This window comes from Cornus florida, unplaced genomic scaffold, assembly GCF_030987335.1.
Source record: "Cornus florida cultivar Cherokee Brave unplaced genomic scaffold, ASM3098733v1 CherokeeBrave_3.0.0_Hap2_Chr03, whole genome shotgun sequence".
Classification (NCBI taxonomy): domain Eukaryota; kingdom Viridiplantae; phylum Streptophyta; class Magnoliopsida; order Cornales; family Cornaceae; genus Cornus; species Cornus florida.
The window spans coordinates 83,961,123-83,972,255 of NW_026775573.1; the positions used below are offsets into that span (position 1 = coordinate 83,961,123).

An 11,133-nucleotide genomic window follows, 5' to 3' on the forward strand; every position below is an offset into this window, starting at 1 on the left:
AAATGATCCTTTCGAGTGACAGTATTGAGCTTTCGATAATCAATGCAAACTCGCCATCCAGTTTGGACACGAGTAGGAACCAATTCATTATGGCTATTAGATACGACAGTGATGCCTGATTTTTTTGGGACAACATGAATGGGGCTTACCCACTGACTATCAGAAATGGGATAGATGACACCGGCATCAAGAAGTTTGATAATTTCAGCACGAACAACTTCCTTTAAATTAGGGTTAAGTCTCCTTTAGGGCTGCCTATAGGTTTTTGCATCATTATCTAAATGAATACGATGTTGAACGACTAAAAGACTAATGCCGTGAATATCATCAATGGACCACCCTATGGCTGCACGATTTTCCCTAAGAACCTTAAGAAGTTGGGTTTCCTGATGGGTAGTTAAGTCTAAAGCAATCACCACGGGAAAAGTGTCGGACTCACCTAGGTAAGAGTACTTTAAAGTCTCAGGTAGAGGCTTTAGTTCAACCTTGGGTGGCTTCTTCTTAGTTTCGAGAACAGTGGTAGTGGGAACAGATAATGGTTCAAACCTAATCTTTGATGGTTCAAAGATTGGAGTGGAATCGAGTAAAGCATTAACCTCACCAATATAACTATCCGCATCAAACTCATCACAAAAATGTGCTAAACACTGTTGGAGTGGATCCTTAAGGTAAGAGTGCTCAAAGGTGTGAGCGGCTAATGACTCAATGAGACAAATTTCTTCAATGGAATCTGAGTCAGGGGGTTGCTTCATCAATTTAAACACAATGACTTCCAATTTCATGTTCCCAAAGGTTAAAGTCATACTACCATTTCGACAATTGATCACAGCATTAGCGGTAGCTAAGAATGGTCGACCTAAGATAATAGGAATTTGCGTACCTTGGGTAGGTTGGGTATCTAGAACAATGAAATCAACCGAGTAATAGAAATCAGCTATTTTCACTATCACATCTTCAATTATACCCCTTGGAATTTTGACAGAACGATCAACTAATTGGATCCTAACATTAGTTTTCTTCAAATTATTCAAGCCTAACTCCAAATACACTGAATATGGTAACAAATTCACACTAGCACCGAGATCCAACAAAGCATGGTCAGCAAACTTTTCTCCAATCCTACAAATGACAGTTGGACTCCCAAGGTCTTTATGCTTAACCATGGCTTGATTTTGTAGGAAGGAAGAACAATTTTGGGCTATGAAAGCTTCTTTTGGGATGTTAGTTTTCCTTTTGACTAAATCTTTGATGAACTTTGCATAAGAAAGAACTTGTTTAATAGCAGTAAGAAATGGAATATTGATCTGAAGATTTTGAAAAATATCTAAGATCTCACTGTATTGTGACTCCTTCTTATTATTGACTAGTCGAGAAGGAAATGGGGCGGGGGGAACATAAGATTGAAGATGGATTGGATCAGATTTGGAACCTTGGTCCTCTTTGGTGTTGGGTGGGTCTGATGCACTAGACTTGGTTGGTGCATTTGTAGCTTGGGTGGGTAGCTCAACTTGGTTATTGACTTTCTTCCCTGACCGAAGGGTTAAGATTTCACTTGATTATTTGATTGGTCAGTGGGAGGAGAAATTTCAATGTGATTCACTTCTTTGCCTCTTGGATTAATTTCAGGTTGGCTAGGCAAGGTACCCTTTTGTCTTTCAGACAGTGTAGAAGTGAGTTGAGTCAACTGACTTTGGATAGTTTGTTGAAATTGGAGTTGACTCTGAGTTAAGAGGTCAAAGTGACTCTCTAACTTTTGAATTCTCTGATCTGATTGCTTGTCAGATTGATCAAGATTAAGGGCAAGCATTTTCATAGTGTCCTCATAATTGGTAGCACAGTGGTACTGTGGGACAGGAGCAAAATAATTGCTCATTGGATCAATTGCAAGTTCTCTAATTTGATTGAACTGATTGTTTCTAGGAAAATATCCTGGAGGGATAAGAGAACCTTGAGGTTGTGCGGGCCTACTAGGATTACCTTGGAAACCTGGAGGACCACCTAAGTTTTGTGGAGGCAAATTTTGTCGCCACGAAAAATTTGGATGGTTTCTTGAATCGGGATGATACGTCAGACTAAAGGAATTAGCCGTCGGTTTCCTATAGGTATTAAAGGCACAAACTTGTGCATCTGAAGGTTCAGATGTACAGTAGATCGGACAAGCCTCAGTGGGATGAGATGAACTTGAACATACATTGCATTTTGCAGTTGTTGACATGAGAGCAAAGGCATCAAATTTTTTATTCAAATCTTTGACTCCTTCCGCTAGACTTTGCATCACTGATTTGAATTCAGGTTCGGGTTTGATCTCAAAAGGATTGGAAGTTCTTTTGGTGGGATCATTCCTAGAGAATTCGTCATCACAAGGGTTCCAATTCCAACTTTGGGCATTCTCAGCAAGTTCTTCTAAGAAAGCATAAGCTTCTTCAGGAGTTTGGGATTTGAACTTTCCTTCGTGCATTGACTCAATCATGGTTCGGTTAGTAGGAGAAAGCCCTTTATAGAAAGAATGAACTAATTGTGGTTTCTCAAAGCCATGATGTGGGCATTTGAGAAGCAAATCATGAAAACGCTCCCAAGTTTGATGGAATTGTTCTTCATTTTTCCCTTTGAAAGTGCTTAAGGAATCTCTCATTAACTCCGTTTTTTTGCATTGGATAAAATTTGTTCATGAATTTTTTAACAAGTTCATCCCACGATCTAATAGAGTTTGGAGGAAGAGAGTTGAACCATGAGGAAGCTTTATCATCTAAGGATAGGGAAAACAGACGCAATTTGACACCTTCATCATCTAAATGCTGATTTTTGAAAGTACTGTAAATGGTTAGGAACTTCCCTAAATGGACATAAGGTTGTTCACTTTCAAATCCATGAAATTTAGGCAACATATTGATGATATAGGCTCTAATCTCAAATTGAGGTCCGACTGGAGGAAGAGCAATACAATTAGGTGGATTGGTTGTGATAGGGGCAAAATAGTCATTCAAAGTTCTAGGAGCAGGTGGGACAATCGGTTGTGCTGGTGGAACAAATGGTGGAACTGGTGGAACAAGTGGTGGAACTGGTTGAACTAGTGGATCCATTGGAGAATAATTGGATTTGGAAGACAGTTAGAATGCTTTCTCCAAAGCAAAGATTGAAGGATCAGTGGAACAACGGATTAATCGTTTGTTAACTCTTAACCAGTTGGGCATACAAAACGAACACTAAAAAGCACACACAATTTTTTTTTTTTTAAGGGAAAGCCCTTGAGAATTAGATCCTAAAAATGGGCTAGACACTGGAGTGCATACACAAACCACACAAATATTTTGGCTTTTTAATCTTGAGCTTAAATTCAAGGATGATGAATTTTTTTTTCTAAAGCAATTTAAGCTCCTATGAAAAAGCTCCTACTCCCTTTTAGAACAATTAAAGGCTTACCAATTAAGGCCTGCCAATAAGATAACCAGGGAAGTTTCCAGGAAGTGTGGGGAGGACGAGGCCTGCTTAATGACGGCACGCCCACACCCTTAGACAAAACTTTCCTTAGACATTGTCGAGTTGGAAGGTACTAATTGGAGTGACCAAAAATTAATTCTATCTAAGAGGATCCTATGAGCTATGTAAAAAACCCTATGGCCAATGTCTACTTGATTTTAAAATTAAATTAAATTTGGCTCGGGTTTGACAAATGCAAGGATTTAATGATTTGTGGGCTACAGAAAACGGGTGATGAAATCCCGACCGTATCTTGTTTGGATTTTGCCCTTAAGTATCTTATGCAAATGCTAATTATAAGATGCACAAATAAGACAATCAATAAAATAAAAATAAAAAGGGAGTGAGAGTGTGATTTTTTTTTTTTTTTTTTTTTTCAAGAAAAAGAAATTCAAAAACAAAATAAAAAAAATAAAAATGTGAACCTAAGGTTACGTCTAAGTTATTCTATCCTAAAATTTGCACGCAAAAGTTAATCACCTAAAAAAAACTAAGTTTTCCTAATTTAAAAAAAAAAAAAAAAAAAATTGAAACCGCTAACGGAAGATTCGCGGCATAAAAATTTGAGATACTTACTTGGAAGACAAAGCTATCGTTTGTCGTTTTTTCCACGTGTGCTCCAATGAGAATATCCAATCTTTTGAATGTTCCAAAATAAGTCCCCAATTTGAATCGGCAATTTTTTTTCTTTCTTTCTTTCTTTTTTTTTTTTTTTTTTTTTTTCAGAACTGGTTTATAACAGAACCAGTTTGTAGAACTGGTTTAGATTCTGGTCCAGGTCCTGAACTAGGACAGTGCCACACTTGTAGCCAAACAGGGGCTATTTGCCTTTGATATATAATATATATATAAATATATATATATATATATATATATATAATATATTATACATATATATCATATATGTCTCTGATGCCTGTCAAACCCAGAAGAAGGACAGCGAGGATGAGATGGGCAGCCGGCGACAGCGAGCTTGGCCGGAGGAGAGATGGCGACGGCGGAATCGGCCGTGATGGACGGCGGCGTGGCGACTTTGGACTCGGCTGAACTCGCGGTGGTAAGCTTGGAAGCTTGCGGCGGTGAGGATAGCGCGATGGACTGGACTGCCGTACAAGGAGAAGAACGGCGGCTGATGGGGGCTATGATGGCGGCTTGGGCCCGAGGTGTGGCGACGGCAGTGCTTGGAGGGCTTGGAGGAAGGTGGGCTGTTAACTCGGCCGGTGAGAACGGAGGACTGTGGTGCTGCAGTGGCGAGACAAGACGGCCAGAACCGGCCGTGAACGGAGATGGGCAGCGGCTGTGGATGAATCGGCTGCTGGATGATGGGTTTGGGTACTACCGGTGGAGACAATGGCTACGGCGAGGTCGGCGGTGAGCTCCGGGCTCGGCTGATGGCTGGTGAAGAGGACTATAAATGGGTTTCTCTTTTTGATTTTTTTTAATTTATTTTTTGTTCTTCTGGGTCACTGTATGCAACAGTTTGAAGAAGATGGTTTATATATATATATATATATATATATATATATATGTATATATAGAGAATAATAAATAACAAAATAGAAGCACAAAACAGTGAGAAAAATTCACACCTTTTTTTTTTAATTTTTTTTTTTTTTTTTCTTTCTAAACTTGGGAGTTGAAGAAAATCAGCGGATAGCAATAATGCCAAACAGTGAGTAAATTTTTATTTTTATTTTTTAATTTTATATATAACACGAAAAACAGAAAACAAAAAAAATAAAAAATAAAATGACCAAAATAAAAATAGAAAATAGATAAACAATAAAATAAAAATTGGTCCAAAAATTTTAACTCAACTTTGAAGCGGCAATGGCGCCATTTGATAAGACTGTATTTATGGATTTATCGTTGTCAAATACACAACGGCGCCATTTGATAGGGGTGTATTTATGGACTTATTGTTGTCAAATACACTCCATTTCAACATATAAAATACCTACAACCATTTAACTAAAAATGTCTAATGGCAAGTAGGGTCGAACCACGCATTCAAGATGAGTTTCTATTTCCGAACAAGAGATTTAAAAATATTGATTTTGAGATTAGTCACTAACTATGGAAATGAAATTACAACTATAAAACATTAAACACTCAAATTGAAAATTAAATAAGAATAAAACTTGTGACATAACTTGAATTAAATTAAACAAACTTTAAAAAAAATTACATAAAGAAATTCTATCTCTAACTTTATACTCCTTTTTGAATGCTCCAGAGTCGGCTATTTATAGCCAAAATTGTGTATCCCACTTGTTGCCTTCTGACTTACTCACTTTCTGATTTCTTATTTCTCTCTTCTCCTTTTCTAATTCATCATCATTCTCTTTTACTTTTCTTTTCTTCTTTTTCTCTCTTCCTTTTCTCTTGATTCATGTGCATACACTTTTCTTTCTTCTTTTCTTCATTCTTCTTCCTTCCTTTTTCTTTCTCTCTCCTTATTTCTCTTTTTCACTTGCACACACATATATACAATATAACTGATTTTTTTTTTTTTTTTTTCATTTATACATTAATACCTACATAACACAAAACAAGCATATAAGAATATTTAAACATATAAAAGTCTAATTAAAAGCTTATTTTGGTGCATGAAGTAATAGGTTTTGTGTACTTATCAGGTTCACAATGGCCATGGAGATACAAAACCCACAAAGAGGAAACAAGGAATCTGACCAAGTTCATACATATGTCTTGTTCAATTATTCATGCAAAAAAAGAATACAGAGACATATGTATGAACTATATTGTGATTGAGGTGTAAATTAGATATTATTGATGCAAATATTGCAGAATTCAATTATGATATTGAGACCGATAGAGAGGTATGAAGTTAAATTTGGCAGATTATTTAGTATTTTCCTGAAATTGGGTTAAGTTTCTAAGGATTTTGGATGTAAATATTATATATAAGGGTGTGTATATATAATGGTGTGTATTGACGATTGAGAGGTATGAGAATTTGTTGTAAAGTGTTCTTCTACACTTCTACAACACACACTGAGCCGACGCTACCGACAAAGAACAAAATCAGTCGTTGATGCATTTCCTGAGATTCCAACCAAAGGTTTGGGGGTTTTAGGCTAATATTTCTTTTTTGCTTTCATTAGTGCGTGATTTTTCTTATGCGATGAACACATATTTTTTTTTTTTTTAAACTACCAGAGAGAACATAGTAAAGAAGATGAATAGTGATTATAACTATATATATATATATATATATATATGTATTGATGATAAATAAGTCACATGGGTGTGTTTGGGTGTTGAGGATTTGGGTGTAATGGTCAGGGGCATTAGTGTCTTTTTATGTTCATAAGGGCGTTATGGTCATTAAAATTATATTATTTGTCACGTGACCGTCACATTGTCACTTTTTCGACAAGAACCTTGTCGGATGGGACAATCTGTAATAAAAATGCATAGTTCAAGAGATTAGTTGCATTTTTTTTTTTTTTGTAATTTAGGAAATTAATTGCTGATTTTTGAATATCCGTTTTTTTTTTTTTGCACTTTTCTCTTATTTTTAAATTCAAATGAGATTTTTGTAACTCTAGTAGTGTAGTACGCGGTATAAAACGAGTCCTGATACGGATCTCAAATCGAACGCACGAGATATAGCAGCCGTACGTTAGTATTCCTGGACTCGATCCTACGTAATCACACACTATTCTCTCTCAACTTGTGAGAGAGAGAGAGAGAAAACTAGGGCTATATAGATCTGAAGGCGTACATAGCACCTTGAAGACTCTTCTCATCTCCTTCAATCACACTTTGAACACAAACCCATCTTCAATGGAGTCGGCGACGTCGCAGTCTCATCCGTTCCCAGGTGTTTTTACTGGAAAAAACACATTTGCTTTGGTAAACTTTCACTAGTCCTTCCTTCTATCTGTTTGTGATTGTGTTTTTGTGTGTGTGTGTGTGTGTGTGTGTGTGTGTGTGTATGCGCGCGCGCGCGTATACATAGATATACGTAAACGCAAATATTTGGTTTAATTTTGAAGTAATATGTTTCAAATTTGGTATGTGGATGTAGGTGGCTCGTGTTTCCGCCTTTTCTCTTGGACTTGTTTATGGAACCATGAAACTCAAGTATCTCAAGGTACTCTTTTGTTCTTCATGATTTGTTGGGCATAAACTATTCTGGTCTAATTGGGTTTTTGTTAGTTGGGTGTAATCATATATATGTGATGGTTTATAAATTATAAATTTAATTTCAAGCAAAGTGTTAACCCAGAGGAAATTATTGTTTATTTGGAATGTCCATGTATCATATTGTATTAATCTCATAATTTCTTGGTAGTGAATTCCATTGCAACAAACAGATCACTACATTTGATGAATACTTGTTATAGTATCTATATTTTTTTCTCTAGTATTTGCACCCATTATAGTACTGTGGTTCATGAGGATTTAGGGATTATGAACTCCAAGATGACCCTTGAAATTGCAACCCACGGTCTGAATGTGAAAATGCATTAAGGTCAATGACACTGATGGTAGGTGTTATATACAAATCAGGTCAACCCATGTGCTACAGTATCGTGAATGATGACCAAGTAAATCATGGTAGTTCATTTTTTCCTACTTCCTACGCCTTCTGTATGACCAACCATCTTAGTAGTTTTGTAACCCTATTGATCTCTAAATGAAAAGCTAAATAATTCTTCACATGGCGATGCTGTTCCTTTTCACCAAATTTTCTTGTTTAACCGTTATTACCCAATGTTGTCTCCATGAGTTGTGCAGGCTGGGAGGGGTAGACTATCTGCAAACCTAACCCTTTGGCATTATTTGAATAAAATGGTTGTTCTCAAGATTTAAATCCGCATTCTAATGCTTGACAACACAAGCATTTTGTTGTATAATTATATTAAACCTCTCCCAAGTGTAGTCAAAGGTTTTCATTTTTTATTTATTTTTAGTTACCAAGTCTAAATGAGTTTTTTCATTTCGTATGACCAAAATACACTAATATACTAGTCTTATCTATGATTACCACAATTATACTGGAATGCGAAAATGTAAGATTTTGCTTTTCGTGTTTAGCAGTAGAATAAGCAGTGTGGTGTAAAAACAAATAAAAAAGCATAAACTAGGGCATGAGGCTTCTGCCATTGCAGGGTTTGGGGTGGGTTAGATGTGCACAGCCTTACCTCTCAATGTGGAGAGGTTGTTTCCTTGTTTCGAACCCGTGATCTCCATGTTACAATGTCAAAATGAATAGATTTGACTATTATATTTTCCAGTTTCAATCCTTCATATTGTTCACAATTAGTTTAAGTAAAAAGTAAAAACCGAACAATATAATAAAATGTTGTCAAATTTGTTACTATATTTGCAATGTGGGTTATTGTGTTTTTCTGCTCAGTTAAGGTAGTTTCCGAGGTTTAATGCCCGACTCCTCCAACTAAATCCATAAATCTCAGTGAAGCTACTGTGCTTTTTATTATTATTATTTTTTTTATGTGAGGTTGAACCTGACATGGATGAAGAGCTTCATGGGATTACTAATAGATGGCTGTCAGTGGGGCTTATAATATCAAATTTACTATCATTTTATGGATAAATTGACAGTGATCCATTAAATATACACCAGCCACACAATTTTTGATAGCATGAAGCTTTGATCACGTTAATATAATATGTTCTTATTGACTTTCATATTTGTTTCATAAATAATCTTGCATGGTCATTTGTTATATTTTATTTTATTTGTAGTTCTCTTTCTAAATCTATATCTTCCACGCCTTTAGCCTTCTGATTTTCGAAGTTATGTGAAGTTCTAGTTTTTCCAAATTATAAACTTGAAAGTAAACCTGAGAATTATACATCGTATTGGAGATAGATTATGGTTGGGATTAAACTTGTTGAAGCTAGAATATATCAGTAGTATACTGAGTATATGAGTAGTATAAAAGCAAGTATCAGGCTTTTTCACGTTGTGTCTTCCTCCTCTTGGAGATGCTCAACGGTGAATTGATTTGTTAGATATGTTTAATGTTGCATTTGCCATGATGTGTCTTTTGCCATCACAAAATAAATGGTACACAATGTGCCTATTTATGATGTGTAAGAATACAAATTCTGATTCTAGCACATTGCATGAGGATGTCAAGCTTTAGAAATGCTGTGTAAACTTCTATTCATGCCTTTGTTATAAGCTGGGTAAGGGGCAAGATAAGAAACGTTATAGACGCCTTTGATCCTGTTATACTATTTGACATGTTTGAACATGCACTCCCATTTCTATGATGGAATATTTAGATTGCATAGTCATTTAATAGAACAATGCATTCTTATTATATTTCTTTATCTGGTTTGACGGGTAAGAATTATCAACATTTGGTGCATTGTGCATTGCATCTTTTAGAAAATCACCTTTGTAAATATGTCTAATGTTGAACACATGGTACCGGTATTTAAAACTTATTAAAATGCTTATAAGTTAAATTGATTTAACCTCATCATGTGCATCACTACATATTCACACACACACACACACACACACATTCTGGCTGCAAGAGAATATCAGTCTACATGTGAATCCTTTTACCAACGTTTGCATGAAATACCATTAGTCAATTACTAATGAGTTACTTCATATATCCCTTTTTGACTAGGTAATGTTCTTTTCTTTTCTTTTTCTTTTTTCTCTCTCTCTCTCTCTTTCTCTCTCTCTCTCTCTCTGTTTTTTAGTTATTTATTTATTTTAAACACATGAAGGAAGAAAAAACTTTATGCTTGACCTGTTTGAAGTTTATCAATATAACTAGGAAAAAAAAAAGTTTATCAATATAACTAGGAAAAAAAAAAGTTTATCAATATTTCTTTACCCAAGGAAAAAAAAAAAAAAAAAAAAAAAAATTCTTACTGATTATGTTATTTTTTATTTCTGTTCAGGCAAAGGCCAATTCTCATAGGAAAGCTGAAGCCAAGGCACATCACTGAAGAAGTGAGGCTCTGTTTTAAATTTGTGATAGAAATAATGCATGATTATAGATTTTTAATGGTGTTTTATCTTGATTTGGAGTATTTGGGGGCCATGGTTATCTGCTTATAGCTCTGCAATATTTTTGAGAATTGTTTCTCTCTTCTGACCTTAGCCATTGCAATGGAATTTCTGTTTTCATTGCTTTGTGAACAAAATGGGGAATTGGGATGATTATATCTCCCTTTATTTGATTGTTCAGTATTTTGATCGACTTTGACTAAACCTAACAGCATCCTCTATTCATTGTCGTGTTTGTTCCATTCTCTACAAATTTGGTTGACAATTGGCTTTCTTATTTATATGTGCTCTTTTGGATTTCATTTGCTATTACTTGGATGGTCAGAATGATGTTCATTATTAGTCTGAAAGATGCGTCAACATGTGCCGTATGATTTGTAGAGAGCCTCAAATCCAATTTGTAGCAGACTAGATGCCCTGTCAAATGTTTTTTTTTTATTCTTTCAAAACAGTAATAATACCCTGTCAAATTGAATGTGTTCATTTTGCCACTTTGCAGACAAGTTTGAGTTAGGTGTTTGTCAACTTTCCACCATTGGAGAGAGAGAGAGAGAGAGAGAGAGTTGCACTCAAGGCCTTGAACACAATGTTTAAGAGATCCGGTCAAAACTATTGTCCTTTAA

The 11,133-nt window shown here is 35.6% G+C and overlaps 2 protein-coding genes across 2 annotated transcripts; one reads left to right on the forward strand and one right to left on the reverse strand.

The window, feature by feature from the left end:
- Nucleotides 1-245: 245 nt before the first annotated feature.
- Nucleotides 246-2,470, reverse strand: LOC132301772 (uncharacterized). The gene is made up of 2 exons (XM_059798997.1): nt 1,645-2,470; nt 246-1,528 (listed from the first exon to the last, which is right to left on the reverse strand). The coding sequence occupies exons 1-2, from the start codon at nt 2,468-2,470 to the stop codon at nt 246-248; spliced, it is 2,109 nt and encodes a 702-aa protein (XP_059654980.1).
- Nucleotides 2,471-7,171: 4,701 nt separating this feature from the next.
- LOC132300819 (uncharacterized) lies at nt 7,172-10,714 on the forward strand. Its single transcript, XM_059798061.1, has 3 exons — nt 7,172-7,359; nt 7,535-7,600; nt 10,402-10,714. The coding sequence occupies exons 1-3, from the start codon at nt 7,291-7,293 to the stop codon at nt 10,447-10,449; spliced, it is 183 nt and encodes a 60-aa protein (XP_059654044.1). The 5' UTR covers nt 7,172-7,290; the 3' UTR covers nt 10,450-10,714.
- Nucleotides 10,715-11,133: the final 419 nt, after the last annotated feature.

Bases quoted from the DNA above. Each gene is read 5' to 3' on its own strand.
- LOC132301772 (XM_059798997.1), bottom strand. From the start codon at position 2,470: ATGATTGAGTCAATGCACGAAGGAAAGTTCAAATCCCAAACTCCTGAA. The intron at 1,529-1,644 runs GTACCTTGCCTA...CCCTTCGGTCAG, and splicing joins ACTGTCTGAAAGACAAAAGG to GGAAGAAAGTCAATAACCAA.
- LOC132300819 (XM_059798061.1), top strand. From the start codon at position 7,291: ATGGAGTCGGCGACGTCGCAGTCTCATCCGTTCCCAGGTGTTTTTACT. The intron at 7,360-7,534 runs GTAAACTTTCAC...ATGTGGATGTAG, and splicing joins GAAAAAACACATTTGCTTTG to GTGGCTCGTGTTTCCGCCTT. The intron at 7,601-10,401 runs GTACTCTTTTGT...ATTTCTGTTCAG, and splicing joins TGAAACTCAAGTATCTCAAG to GCAAAGGCCAATTCTCATAG.